At 51.0% G+C, this 15,957-nt stretch overlaps 1 protein-coding gene across 4 annotated transcripts in view; it reads right to left on the bottom strand.

Moving 5' to 3' along the window:
* The window catches only part of LOC135241881 (NT-3 growth factor receptor-like), a 362,434-nt gene that overhangs the window by 108,622 nt on the left and 237,855 nt on the right, over nucleotides 1-15,957 (bottom strand). For all 4 annotated transcript variants that reach the window (XM_064312636.1, XM_064312637.1, XM_064312638.1 and 1 more), the window contains 3 exons: nucleotides 1,446-1,600; nucleotides 827-969; nucleotides 597-738 (listed from right to left, as the gene is read on the bottom strand). In XM_064312636.1, the coding sequence (XP_064168706.1) occupies nucleotides 597-738; nucleotides 827-969; nucleotides 1,446-1,600 (440 nt within the window). The remainder of the gene's footprint in view (nucleotides 1-596; nucleotides 739-826; nucleotides 970-1,445; nucleotides 1,601-15,957) is intronic.

The raw sequence follows: 15,957 nt of genomic DNA, 5'->3' as shown, positions 1-15,957 counted from the left end.
GCACATTTTAAATGTACCGGTACACAGCCCCGGAAATAAACGCTCGCGCCCTGTGACATGTCCTACCGCAAGCGCTGGCAGAGCTAAGCCTGTCAGTATGAGCTGACACCGGGTTTAGACATTTATTTATACATCAACACCTGCGGCGAATGATATTTACATATATTAGTGGAGAAGGAGAAGAAGAAGAAGAAGAATATTTTCAGTGTCTGCAGTTCTGTGCTGTTGTTCATATAATGTAGATTAATGCTCATTGGGGTAGTTTTGTTCTTGTTTTTTCACAAATTCATTTAATGCTCAATAGAGCGGTTAACAATCAGTTGTCAATCAGGACGGCGCTTCTTCTCTTGCCGTCGTTCTGGGGGCCTGGCTTTCCCGCTAACGGCTAACGGCTAACGGCTAACGGGCGCACTTCCGCCCCTGATCTCTGCACTCTGTTCGCCCTGTGAGCGTCTCTGGGTGAGAGCGGCGGTTGAATGTCAGGAAGGCGATGAAGGAGAGGGAGCAGACGAGGCTCTGAACCACACGGACGCTGTGAGGAGATGTCCGGGGGGGGGCAGCCATAAGGGGAAGGGAGGGGGGGGGGGTGGACTTACACTGCACGGTCAGGTGGATGGAGGCGTTGCTCATGCCCACCACGTTCTCGGCGATGCAGGTGAGCACGAAGCCGTTGTCCTCCCGGCTGATGTTGACCAGGGTCAGGTTGATGGAGTGGACGCTGGGCCAGTCCACGTTGGACTGCAGGGGGAGGACCAAGGGACAGACGTTAGAACCCGTCGCCCGCCGGTCGGAGAGCGAGGTCTTCGGCTTGCTTTGGGGGGCTCACCTGGTGGGTGTTGATGGAGTGGAGCCCCCCCACGGTCCAGTCCACCTCGGGCAGGGGCGCGCCCGATCCGTTGCAGGCCACGGTGACGTTGGCGCCCTCCACCACCGTCACGTTCCTGTGAGTCACGCTGATCCGCGGGAGGTCTGCGGGGGCGCCAGAGAGCAGCCGTGAGTCTCCCAGCGGGTTTCAGAAAACACCGTCTCTACAGTCACAGCTTTACTGTGGAAACCGCTGTTCTGCCTTAGCAAAAATTCTAAATACATAATAATAATAATAATAATAATAATAATAATAATAATAATAATAACACAATAATAAAAAAAAATAATAATAATAATAATAATGATAAAACTAATCAATAAATAATATCAATAATGATAAAATAATATAAAGAAAATAATGGTAATCTATCATACCCAATACCCACATATAGCATCCAAATACTGAACAAACCAAAAAACAAAAAGTAATATAAAGAAAAATCATTTAAAGCCAAGAACAAGGATGCTCAGATGACCTCATCAGGGAGGCAGATTTATAGCCAGTACAGCGCTCCAGATTAGTCATTACGCATGACCTTTGACCTTCTGAGCTAGCTAGTTAGGCGGCGCCCCCCTACCACAGAGGGAGATGTTCATGTTGCGCAGGGGGATGCGGGACGTCCCGCTGTGGCAGTACAGCTGCTGCCTGTGGAGCCCGGCCACCCTCCTCTGCTGCCACAGCTGGATCCAGCGCACGTCACAGCCGCACTCGAACACCACGTCCTCCAGCCGCCTGAGACGGAGAGCGAGAGAGAGAGTGTGTGTGTGAGAGAGAGAGAGAGAGAGAGGGAGGGAGAGGGAGAGACGGCGCGCGTGTGAGAGACGCGTCGGGACAGAAGTGGGTGAAGGACAGAGCTGTCGGCCAAACCGCAGACCCCGTCGTTCATCACCGCTCACCTGGGGCCGGGTCTGTGTGCATGTCTGTGTGTGTGTGTGTGAGAGAGAGAGACAGAGTGTGTGTGTGTGAGAGAGAGAGAGAGTGAGAGTGTGTGTGGTGTGTGTGTGAGAGAGACAGTGTGTGTGGTTGTGTGTGTGAGAGAGAGAGAGTGTGTGTGTGAGCAAGAGAGAGAGAGAGTGTGTGTGGTTGTGTGTGCGAGCGAGAAAACGCCACATGCTATCTTTGTTACTGCTGAGGCAGTGGTTCACTGAACTGAGCGCTGCATTGGCCTAAACCTGCTAAGCTAATATAGCACACATACTGCAAACACGGCTTAAGACTGAATAAAGAAAATGAACGACTCTACATTCGGGAGACAGCAAACGGCATGGCAAAAGGGTCCAGCACTGCACAGGTTAACACATTAAGATGTTGAGCGGACACGGACGAAGTACAAGATTCACGTGCAAAGGGGCAGGCCCGACTAATCGATCATGATTGATCTCAGCAAAATGCAGAGACGGACTTTTCTGTCCTTGCGAGAACAAACTGCCGGGCGGCGAAGGTCCTTCAAGGAAAAGCAGCGGCTGAAATATGGGGCGGGGGGAAAAAAGAATCGGTCGGGGGATTATCTGACGGAGTCCTTCTCCGGCTCTCGAAACGACGGCGCCACTGACACGGGCGGCGCGCGGCGAGTGAGAAATGTCACGGGACGGTTTCGTACTTTTACTCGTTCTAGATATCGATCTGATGACAAGCTGAAGGGCAGCGTAAGAGATTGCAGCGGTTTGACGGACAGACTGCATCGGACTCTCCCTCTCTCTCTCTCTCACCGTCTCTCCCCCTCTTTCTCTCTCTCTCTCTTCCTCTCTCAGTCTCTCCTCTATCTCTCTCTCTCTCCCTCTCTCAGTCTCTCCCCTATCTCTCTCTCTCTCTCTCCCTCTCTCAGTCTCTCCCCTATCTCTCTCTCCCACTCTCTCCACCTCTGTCTCTGTCTCTCCCCCTCTCTCTCACTCTCTGTCTCTGTCTCTCCCTCTCTATCGCTCTCACTCCCTCTCTCTTGCTCTCCCTCTCTTTTTCACTCTCATTCCCTCTCTCCCCCTATTTTTCTCTCTACCCCCCCCCCCCCCTTCTCTCCGCTGGCTTTAAATAGCTTTACAAATAGCAGGGAGCAGTACCGTAACCGTGTGTAATAAATAGCACAGTGTGGAGATGCCAGGTGGGGGTCCCTGCTGACGCGCCGGCTCTCTCAGATCCAGACTGCGCCAGCGCGGGCTGAGGTCCTCGCCTAGACAGAGAGAGCTGCAATCTGCGGGGCTGTTCCCCACACGAGAGCGCTTGATTGATCGGGCCCCCGCCGGTCTCTCCCTGCGCCAGCGGCGCATCAGGTTTAGGCCCCCCTGACGCAGCGGCTGCGGGGGTCAGCTGCAGCAGCGTGCCACGCGCCTGACCTGCAGGGGCTGGCACGCGGACAGGCGGGGAGCGGGACAGTGATGGAGGAGCACTGCGACTGCTGCAGCAATGGGAGAGCGTCTCTGAATTTTAAAAAATTAATTAAAATTTTAAAATCCTGGAATACGAATGGTCTGGGGCTGCTGGGTGGCTCGTCCAGGTAAGGCACCACGCTGTGGTGCATGGATGAGGCTCACGGCCTCGGATGGAGTCCAGACCCTGGCCGGTGCCGACTGTGGCCGGGAGCTCCATAGGGCGACACGCAATTTGCGATTTTGTCGCCCAGGGAACGGGAGGGCTCAATCGGAAAGGATTCTGCACACTTTGCTATCTAGCGACCCCTGCTGGTCGACTGGGTGCCCGCAGATTGCAGTCAAACCTGGATATGAAAGGTCTTCCTGCGACTCCACACTATGAGAGCCTGGCTCTAGCTCCTGCTAATCTGGTGTTCAGCTGCCAGAGAGAACCCCTCGGTCTGGTATCGAATCCGGCCCGCGCCCGAGCCGACTGCAGCCCGCAGGCCGAGGCGTAGCCGGCCGTGGCATTGCCCACAAAGGGAAGGGTAGGTGTGTTTGGTAGGGGCAGGATGGCAGTCTCCTCGCTCACCAGAGCCCCCTGCTGGTCAGACGTACACCCTGAGTTCTGTTTGCTCAAGCTGCCCTTGAAGTGTCCTCCTGCGTCTCCTGTGTGCAAGCTGGACTCGAAGACTTCTGTGTTCAAAGAAGCAGCAACATGATGTCACATGGAGGAGACCGCATGCTTGTGTGCGCTCTCCTCAATAGGTAGGTAGGTTGCAGCAATAAGCGCAGCTGGTGAATTCAACCGGGTATTTCAAATTGGGAGAAAAGGCGGGAAACTACAAAAAAAAAAAACACCATGAATATTTTTCACACATTTTCTCAATTCTCCCTGTCTCCGATGCAGCGTCTGACGTCTGTTTCATCCCTCTTTCATTCTCTCCTTCACGCCGCACACTCTCGCACTCCCCCTTTTATAACGCAGCTTCAGGACCGCGGGAAGCGCCCTTCCCCCCCTTCATTAAGCCAGCCGGGCCCTAATAAAATACGACGCGCACTTCAGAACGCACCTCAGGGGTCCTGTCTTCTACTTAGAGCCAGGCAATCACCAAGTCGATAGCCTTTCCGCGGGCTGATTTACAAAGGTCATTGTGTCCACCCGAGCCCTCTCCCAGCGTCTCTGCTCGCATCGAGCCACCCCGGCCGCGTTAACCGCCACACCGGTGCGGGCAGTTTGTCTGGTGACCATTCTAATTGCGGTGGGGGCGGGGGTGGGCTATTGAAGGGGCGTTTGGGTCGGGGGGGATCACGGTGGGTTGTGTGAATAGTTCCTCAAAAGACAGAATTATTGATCAGAACGTTCGGTCTGGGTCGGTGAGGCCCAGACGGCGATGCCAAGCCTAATCCAAGACATCAACACTGCAGCATCTTCATTTAACACTGCTGTGTCTTCAGGGACCGGTCTTTGGAACACTCCACCTAACCATTTAAAAATCCGTTCATCAACGATTCCTTAAGAAAGTACTAAGAAAATCTCTTCTTGGACAGACCTATATTTAGCACATTCTGTATGCGTAATTCATACTTGTTTTATTTATTGCTCGTTATGTTTTAATTATTGAGCTTAATGATGTTCTCTATAGGGGAGGCCCTTGCATAAGCCCTCATGGGTTTCCTAACCACTCTAGCTCATTTTCTGCTCATCACTGAATGGTTCAACTAATCGGGAATCAATATTTTTGTGCAAAAAATAAATAAAAAATATTTCATTTGAATATGGGGGAAGACAAAACTGCAAATCCAGTAGTAGCAGTAGTATTACTAGTAGTAGTAGTAGTAGCAGCAGTAGTAGTAGTAGTAATAGTAACAGTAGTAGTAGTAGCAGTAGTAATAGAAGCAGTAGTAGTAGCAGTAGCAGTAGTAGTAGTAGTAACAGTAACAGTAGTATTAGCAGCAGCAGTAGTAGTAGAAAAGGCAGTAGCAGTATTGTTATGTCTTCAAATATATTTCAGTCCTCCTGCAATTTCCGATTTTTGCCGTATTTCATGGCAACGGAGCACTTTGAATCTGACTTTAAACGTGAGAGGAGGCATAAAAGATCAGACCGCAGGCTGAAAATAGCCTCTTCAGATTGCGCCTTGGCTCCCCTTCCATGGCGCCCACCAGCGCTCCCATCCCAGCTAATTCTGGGTTTGTGCTATTCCACACTTCTCCGCGCGTGCGACCGTTCGCGCTAATGTTCCGGGTTGGCATAGTAACCTCAGGCCGAGCGAGCCGGGCCCGGCGCCGTCGCTCGTATGAAGGCGCCGGGAGACTTAGCCGAACCTCAGCCTCTTAATCAAATAAAAAGCACAGAGCGACATTTCCAGCGCAAAGCGACGTCCGGCAGAGTCGTTGTAACTCTAATACGGTACATACTGTCCCTGCTGGGCTCGTGAGCACCGTTGCAGCTGATTTAACGCCGGAATTTAGCCGCACGCTAACCCGCCGTCCCGGTGAAGGGCATCTCCTGCATCACCCCGTCCCGTAGACGTCCTCAGGGATGAACGGCCGGGGGGGGACAAATAAAGAGACGAGCGGCGCGGACCCTTGGGAGAAAGCGTTCTCTTTAGATCTGGACGAGCCCGCGCATAACGACGGGACGCGAGCCGAGCGCCGAGCCTGACGACACCCCCCCGCACGTCTCTGTTTGGTCCCGTGGGTTGATAGGAGGGTGTGGGGGGGGGGGGGAAGGGGAACGCCGCCGTGCAAAGGACCCCCCCGCCCCCCCCTCCGAGTGTCCGGGCTATTCTCGAGCGAATGGAATCCTATTGCCATGTCCAGGCAGCAAGTTTTCCACTCACAGCGCAGAGAGGTCTGGCTCCCCACTTGTGAAAGAACTAGGACACGCCCACAGGTGAAGAGGGACACGCCTACAGGTGAAGCAAGACACGCCCACAGGGTAAGAGCCTGCAAACTGCAGAGGCTTGCTGGGAGACAGGGGCGCAGGAGGCTGACGGACAGATCGATCCGGGCAGCGGAGCGCCTCCACCTCTCTGAGGGGTCCGGAGCTTTCAGCCATCCGGAAACATCCGTGCGCTGGGGCGCGGGAGGCCGCTGTCAGAGTCCCTACGAGTCCCCTCACTACACAACACCCCCCCCCCCAAACAGCAAAGGGCCTTTGGCATAATTAACATTGGGCGCAATTTGGCCTTAATCAGGTTTAATTATGTTTAAGCTGACTTTGAACCCTTAAGTCAATACGGTTACCCTGAGAAATTAAGAGGCCGGTCCATGAGGAGAGAGGCGACTGAAACGGGCCCGTCGCGGTAAGGGGGGGGGAGAGAGAGAGGGGAACATGACTCCCAGCGTGGAAGGGCAGGGGGCAGGAGGTGCAGCTCCCAGAAGGCTCTCCCCGCGGCAGCCATTTCCTCCGCGCTCACACCACGCGGTCAGGGCGGTTGTGTGTGTCTTTCTCAGGGACGCGCTATCGGCTGGTGATCGATACTCACACGCGCCGCCGCTGAACCCTGGCAGGAGCCCCTCTGATCTCTCTGCATTTACTCTGCCTCTGCTGTGTCTGTAAACACTACAGCCCGCTTTCACATCCTCACTACAATGCGCACACGCACGCACGCACACACACACCAATACACACACACATGCACACACCTATACACACACACTAATACACACACACACACACACACACACACACGCACACACCTATACACACACACACACATGCACACACCTATACACACACACACACCTATACACACACACACACCCATACACAACACCCACACACACACAGACACACACATGCACGCGCGCACACACACACACACGGACATATTTACACAAATGGTTCTTCATTCCATTATTCATTTCTTGTATCCGGACGTCACTGATTTGAGTTGTACAAACTGAGAAATCATGCAGCGGTGTTAGAAATGATCAAACGTTGATGTGAAAAGCACCACTGAAGATAATGGCATTACGCTTTTTAAAAAAGAGATTCTTTCTTTGGAAGCACTGTCTGTTGTAAGGTCACCCCCTGGTGGTGTGGCAGACCCAGCGCATGGTTGGTTGCAGGGAAACGGTCCTCTGTGGTTCTCCTTTGCGTGACCGTTGATGACTAACATCTCAGCTCAAGCGTACGCAACAGAGAATCCCAACTGACAAGCCAAACACAACACGCCGGGGATCCAGCTTCCATTAAACTCCCATCTGAGGGGGGTAGAGAGCTTCACTTCAGTGCACATCTCTCTCTCTCCTTCCCCGCTAACACAATGCGGGGGGGTGGGGGGGGGGCGTGTGGGGGGTGCACGTGCAGTCTAATCCCACCGCTGAGTCCCGCTTTAATTGTCCCAGGATTTTAATTAACAGGCCTATCATTTAGGATCTCGTTCTGTGACTAATCGCGGCAGCCATTTTGGCTCGGCTATCTAATTCCACATCTCATTAGGGCGGAGAATTCCGCAAATTAAAAAGCCAAGTCTGCTCACGCGTTCGCCCCCGTTCCTCCTGACATTCTCTTGCCTTTTCTTCTTTTCCCTTTCTTTCACTCCCCCCCCCCCCACCTCCCCCACCCCCCCCGAAGGCGTCCCAAATGAACTCGGCGGTGCTCCCGCTCACCTGCTCCCAAAATGGGCTGTTATCCTTGGGCTGGGGTCGGGCGGCGGGCCACGCAGCTAATGGACACCACCTGCACCGTAATGTTCTCAGAGAGAGGCCGACATCGGCCCGGGCACACCTCTGCCATTTCCAGACAGGGGGGAAAAAAAATGACAGAAGTAGAAATTGTGGCGTCGCGATAAAAGTCCACAAAACTGAGCAGGTGTTCTGAGTCACGCAACTGCAGCCAGGAGACGGACTCCCCCACTGCCGCTGAAGGTGACTCTTAGAGCAGACGACACAAGCCGTTTGCTGACCTGACCTTAAACACGTCAGGGGCTTGTGGTGGAGCGAGTTTATACTTATGGTGGTGTGAGCTTATACCCTACAGACCTAAGATGGGGTGAGCTTATTCCCTTATACCCTACGGACCTAAGATGGGGTGAGCTTATTCCCTTATACCATACAGACCCATGATGGGGTGAGCTTATACCCTACAGAGACCCATGATGGGGTGAGCTTATTCCCTTATACCATACACGGACCCATGATGGGGTGAGCTTATACCCTACAGACCTAAGATGGGGTGAGCTTATTCCCTTATACCATACACGGACCCATGATGGGGTGAGCTTATACCCTACAGAGACCCATGATGGGGTGAGCTTATACCCTACAGAGACCCATGATGGGGTGAGCTTATTCCCTTATACCCTACAGACCCATGACGGGGTGAGCTTATGCCCTTATACCCTACACAGACCCATGACGGGGTGAGCTTATACCCTACACAGACCCATGACGGGGTGAGCTTATACCCTACACAGACCCATGACGGGGTGAGCTTATACCCTACACGGACCCATGATGGGGTGAGCTTATACCCTACACAGACCCATGACGGGGTGAACTTATACTCTCATACCCTACACAGACCCATGACGGGGTGAACTTATACTCTCATACCCTACACAGACCCATGACGGGGTGAACTTATACTCTCATACCCTACACAGACCCATGACGGGGTGAACTTATACTCTCATACCCTACACAGACCCATGACGGGTGAACTTATACTCTCATACCCTACACAGACCCATGACGGGGTGAACTTATACTCTCATACCCTACACAGACCCATGACGGGGTGAACTTATACTCTCATACCCTACACAGACCCATGACGGGGTGAACTTATACTCTCATACCCTACACAGACCCGTGACGGGGTGAACTTATACTCTCATACCCTACACAGACCCATGACGGGGTGAACTTATACTCTCATACCCTACACAGACCCATGACGGGGTGAACTTATACTCTCATACCCTACACAGACCCATGACAGGGTGAACTTATACCTTTATACCCTACACAGACCCATGACGGGGTGAACTGTCCTCCAGTGACTCCCGGCTCAAGGCTGAGGGGGACAGAGAGAAAATGAAGAGATCACTGTTTCTGTTTTTAAGGCGCGATAAACCTCAGAAAGATCCACATTTCACGTCCCGGCGTAGATCCTCCGCCGAGCCCTCTGCCCGGACGGGCAGCCGCGGCCGTAAACGCACGACCGCAAAAACGGCTCCGCAAAGAAGGCGCCGGAACCCCTCCCGCCGCCGCCGCGCGAGCGACCGGAGGAAACCGGCGCGGAGCGCGGCCGCACACCCGGCTCTCCCGCAGGGCCATAACAGACGTAAAAAAAAAAATTAAAAAATAGATTTCAGCAGCAGACGTGCGACCGGCTTCGATAACGACCCGCACACGTCGCGATAAAGCACACACCTGTTTGCTGTTAATTACAGCCGTTCGGAGCTAACGCCGTATATCATGATTATTTAATGGTCTAATGTGTTTTTTTTCTTCCCTTTATCCGTGTTAGATTTACCGGGGCATTGTTCTGTCACACATATCAATAAAATAATGCGTGATATATCGACAGTGTCTGAGACTGAGATTAACGTAAAAAGGTAAAAATGAACCCTAATGGTGAGCGTGAGGTTTGCCCAGTGGAGTGCGTTCTCTGAAGCTGGCTCAAGCACACACAGTGATTAACAGATCTATAGGATAAACATGTATGTCCGCATTTGATAGGCTCGGCTAGTTTACCTAGGAGGTCTGGGATCTCAGCTTTGTGAGCAGGATTTTCTTCCTGCGCCGCGACGGCTATCGTTTTAGCGTTTCACTCATGCTCGAGTCATATGGTTGATCCAGTATAACTGACTGATCCCTTCCGGTCACTTTTTCTCACCGTGATCAGTGCAGGCATCATCTGAGCACTGCTGCATCTGACATGCACCTTTTCTCCAACACCAGACAGTAGTGTGTGTGCACGTGTGCGTGTGTATACACACACGTGTGACTATGTGCGTGTGCGCACGCGTATGTGCATATGTGTGTGTGTGTGTGTGTGTGTGTATATACGCGTATGTGTGTGTGTGTGTATATACGCGTATGTGTGTGTGCGTGTGTATGTGTGTGTGTGTGTGTGTGTACGCGTATGTGCGTGTGCGTGTGTGTGTGAGGGTTTAAGGGGAGAATGCAGTATTTCGTACATCGTGTTGTTTTTTTAAGCTCTCTTTTTTAAACCCCATCCCTGGTCCACTCGGAGCAGTGAAAGCCCACCCTAAGTGAGAAACACCGTCTGAGCTGCTGAACCGGCTCAGGCTGCAGTCCGGACCCTCAGAAGCCCACCTTCCCACTGCAGAGCAGCAACAAGAGCAGCCGCAGGAATAACAGCATGGAGGAGGAGAGCGGGCGTGCGCCAGGCAGAGACACGGCGCAGCGGGGCACCTCCATGCTGGAGCTAATCTCTTTCACACCGCCCCGAGAGGGGCCCCCACCTGCAGACCGCAGGGGTCTCATCTCCCCGCAAAAATCCAATCTCCACTCTGAACCCGTAATAAGACACACTCGCACACACACACGCACACACACACAAAACATCACACTCACACACGCACACACAAAACATCACACTCACACACGTACACGCACGCACACACACACGAAACATCACACTCGCACACGCACACGCACGCACACACACACGAAACATCACACACTCACACGCACACGCACATGCACGCACACACAAAACATCACACTCACACATGCACACGCACGCACACACAAAACATCACACTCACACACCTACACGCAAAACACACAATACAACGCACACACTCAAACACAACCCCACACACATACACACACACACTCACATACAGCACCACACACAGACACACACACACACACAAATGAATGCACACACAGACACACATGCACACACAAAACGCACAAATACACAGTCACACATACATACACACACATACACAGACACTGACACAGAGAGACAGACAAACACACACACACACACACCCATTCTCCAGCGTCAGTCCATAACAACACACACAAAAGCACGACCGCACGCTTTAATACCACCAAGCCACGAACAAAAAAAAACGAGCGCAAAAAAGAAAAGCGTTTGTGGGAACACTTTATCTGGCCGTTTATTATCCGTGGAATATGTTTTGCGAGGGATGAATTTGCGCCATAAAACGAGGAATCCGAGCAGAAGTGTGTGGCTTCGTTCCAGAAAGGTCCCGGGTTTTATTCACCGCGCGCGAACGGCGCTTATTTCCGGCCGTTCGGCCCGCCTGCGTTGGCACGCTCGCTGAGCCGGAGGTACGCCAGCAGGCGCCCCGTCGATAAAGCAGCGACAGAGCGCCATTTTAATAATTACAATTACGCATTAAAGCTAATAACCGCCCTTTCGGCTGTGCTGGACGGGGAGCGGCTGAAGAGAACCCTAACCCTAACCCCAACCCTAACCCCAACCCTAACCCCAACCCCAACCCCAACCCCAACCCCAACCCTAACCCTAACCAACCCCAACCCCAACCCTAACCCCAACCCCCAACCCCAACCCCAACCCCAACCCCAACCCCAACCCACCAACCACCCAACCCCAACCCCCCACCCCACCCAACCCAACCCCAACCCCAACCCCAACCCTAACCCAACCCAACCCCAACCCCAACCCTAACCCCAACCCCAACCCCAACCCCAACCCCAACCCTAACCACCAACCCCCAACCCCAACCCCAACCCCAACCCTAACCCAACCCAACCCCAACCCCAACCCAACCCAACCCTAACCCAACCCCAACCCCAACCCCAACCCTAACCCCAACCCAACCCTAACCCCAACCCCAACCCCAACCAACCCAACCCCAACCCCAACCCCAACCCAACCCCTAACCCAACCCCATAAACAACCCAACCCTAACCCAACCACCAACCCCAACCCCAACCCCCCAACCCCAACCCCAACCCCAACCCTAACCCTAACCCTAACCCACAACCCTAACCCCAACCCAACCCCAACCCTAACCCTAACCCCAACCTCAACCCTAACCCTAACCCCAATCCTAACCCTAACCCTAACCCCAACCCCAACCCCAACCCTAACCCTAACCCAACCCAACCCCAACCCCAACCCCAACCCTAACCCAACCCCAACCCCAACCCCAACCCTAACCCTAATCGCCCTTTCGGTTGTGCTGAAGCCAACTCGCAGCGCTTCAGGAGAACACCTAGAGAAGAATGGTAATAAAAAAATAAAGGTGTCCAAATTGGCTGCTTCCTGGAGCTGCTACAAGCGCTTGGCGCGCGATTGATGTATTGGTCGACTGAGTCTGATTTTTCCTCTTAACAATTCCCCTCTCTGATACTTCATTGTTAACGGTTGATAAATCCTGATTCTGTGCCAACGCTCATGGCATTGTTCTAATGCAACAGAAATACAATTTTCCCATTTACAGAGGCCTTTAAATTATAGTTCTTGCATTATTATTTAATACACAATGAAACGCTGTTCAGATAATACTTTCAGCATTTAGCTGCGAATACTAGTGATATCAGCACTCGCGAAATAAGGAACGGTTAAATTACAATTATAATATCACAAAAATTGGGAAAGAAAAATGTGTGGGACGATCTAAAGAAATATACTGTGCAGCAAAATATATCAAATTCTCGCTACCTTGGTCCTAGTGGGAAGTATATGAATATAATCAAGAGAATGTGTTATCAAGCAAAGTGACTATACTCTCGGTCCTATGTCTTCTTTCTATACGTTTCATTCTGAGGCCATGTTGATTGCCATCCCATGGAACAAAGCTAAGTGGTTCACCTCCCATAGGTTTGAAGAGTTCATTTGCACTAAAGTGCCACTTAAACGGTCAAAATTAATATTTGGCTCTATCGTTACACGGTTGCTCTCCGTTTAGCGCTAAGCTTATAGCCTTGCACAAAATCGAAGACGGAAACCTCGTACCCCACCGTCCGATAACCCAGCCTCACGGCGGATTTCTGTTTCTCAACCGAGTGAGAGAGTGGTGTGCGTCTCCCTGCTCTCTCCAGCGCACATGGGGATGTAGGGGCCGATCTTACACGGATCTAAAGTGAAATTCACCTGCCACTTCAGTCTTATTTAGTCTCGTTACATTCGTCACAACACTCCACAGATGCCCTTGGGGGCAGGACTTTGCGGAAGACCCTTTTTTCATGAGTTATTAGGACGCTAAAAACAAAATCAGGGACTTGGTCTCTGAGACGTATCAACTCCCTCAAAACTTTATCAATTAACACTGTGGGGAAAAAAAAGATCTCTTCCAGCTAGCTAATGAGATTAATCTTCAGAGAGGCCGACAGAACATATCATTATCATCTACAAACCCAAGTAATCAGACGATCCATTACAATTTTGTCCACAGATCGTACCCGACAACTCTGAAAACTTTAGCATATGAGACTTAATCTCTCTGCTCGCTGTTCATCCTGGCCCCAGGGCAGTTCTCTGTACTTTTCCCCACATGGGGGGGAGGGGGGGGGGGGGGGCTGCTTGCAATTATCTTTGTAATACAAACTAACAAGGACTGATGGCTTTACTGCAGCCGAGAAGAAGATGGTGGTTTATTCACGGAAGCACTCACGCTTACTAGCTGCCAATCATTACATTACAGACATCAAGCAGATGTTTGATAAGTGCAACTCACAGAAATAATTATTTTTTAATAGTATCCATTTATACAGCTGGATATATCCTGAAGCAATTCAGGTTAAGTACCTTGCTCAAGAGTTTAACAGCAGTGTCCTACCTGGGCATCGAACCTGAAACTTTTAGGTGAACAGAGTTTTTCCTTAACCACTGTACAGCACAGCCTAGCCCTGCTGTTCAGTTTCTGTAGATATTGCTCAGTCATACCTCTCTGTTCCAATGGTATATGGCGTACAACCAGAAAGTATGGTTCATCATCAACAGAAGTACCTTAACAATGGTTATCAGTGGTCTCTGTGCTGGGGCGTGTGTGGGAGGGCATTATTATTTTTAATGATAAAATTCTATTTATTCCTCTTTTTCTGTGGAGGGGGTTGTGAAATGGAATGACTGTACTAAGTACTCTCAGTGCCAGTTCTCAGTCTTTTAGGCCTTTTTTTCCAGCTCTGGCATTTGAAAAAATAAATCGCTAAAAAAAATGATCATGGAAATAGGTTTTTTTCCTTCCTCCAAATGGCACCACGTGGGCATCTGAATGCTTTAATGAAAGGTTGGAATAAATCTTCATACGCGCCTCCAAATGGAGCACCGCCCACACAAGCTTCTGCCCCTGACCTACGCGGGCCCATTATAAATCTGGCAGAGCTGATCTCTTCACAGTGACCTGAGCGCAGAACCCAAGGCACGCGGCCTATCTTCGCATGTGCGCCCGTTAGAAACTAAACAGGAAATTAATTAGAAATCAAACAGAATTTGCCTCACGGCCGGGGGAACGACTGGCGAAACGCTGCTAGCGAATGCCACGGCTGTTTCAGAAAAAGCGGCCATTTTCTAACGCGTCGCCCACAAAAGGAGGCGGGGCTTGCGGACCAGGTGTGACCCAGGACAGGTGTGCACACGTTCCGGTCCTGCAGTGCTAGACCCAGACACCACACTGGCAGAAACGGGCAAGCACACGCTAAAACGCACTTTGCTACAAAACACAGAGTATCTCCATAACCATTCATCTACAAACTACATGGGCTGGTTCCCCAGACATGGATTAAACCTGGTCCTAGACTAAAAAACTTTCTCAATGGAGATTTTCATTGAATTTTCCTTTTAGTCTAGGGCTAGGCTTAATCCGTGTACAGGAAACCAGCCCTGTCTGAATTCATCTAGAATTTATATATGAAAACTGCTGGAAGGTTAGGTTGCTTTGTACGTGGAGCATATAACCCACACAAAGAACCAGGAAATAGAGATAAATTCACACACGCACATACATTGTTCAAATACATTCAGATCAATGCTGAATATCTGCAATGCTGTCCATTCCTGATGGAAGCCTTAATCCTCATATCACAACTTCTCACTCTCACTGAAGGGCCACAAAATGTTGTCCCAGGGAGATAGTATTATTGAATAATGGGACACAGTCCAGCTGAGAGACAATACAAACATAAGACACTCCCCCTAACTCCCCCCACACACACCACTGCACACACACACACACACATGCAGACATGTACAAACGCACGCACGCAACACAGCACAAATTGTAAGGACGAGATAACCCTTCGGAAGGAAGATCGTTCCTCTCCAAGGAGCTGGCCTGTTTCTGCGCCTTAAAATAACGTAGAGCGAGGGGCCCGGACTCAAAAACACACGCTCCCGCTCCTACTGCGGCTCCTAAACCACATAAAACACACAACTCCGCAGCTTTCGCTTTTTTTTTTTTTCCTTCGACTGCAGCCTGTTGCCATAGCTACTGCCTTGCACCCTGCGTCTCTTTTTTTAAAATTCTGATTGCTCTTTGTTGATGTCCCACACAGTCAATTTATTCAATTGAGTTTTCTCTATTAGCGGATAAAGCGTACACTTGTGTTGCCCATGGAGACATGCTGGAACACCGCAAACGAACTGGCACGCAAACGCTAGAAACAGGTATTAAAATAAAAACAGCGAAATAGACAATAAATAAATAAACTGTCGAATAAATAACAGCAAGTGTCGTGGAAATTTCCGCATCCACGCTTACATCTACATCCAAACTTTTTGAAAAAGAAAAAAAAAAATATGTTTATTAATGTTCATTT

The sequence above is a fragment of the Anguilla rostrata genome, chromosome 16, assembly GCF_018555375.3.
Source record: "Anguilla rostrata isolate EN2019 chromosome 16, ASM1855537v3, whole genome shotgun sequence".
Classification (NCBI taxonomy): Eukaryota; Metazoa; Chordata; class Actinopteri; order Anguilliformes; family Anguillidae; genus Anguilla; species Anguilla rostrata.
This window is presented reverse-complemented; position numbering and strand designations above follow the sequence as displayed.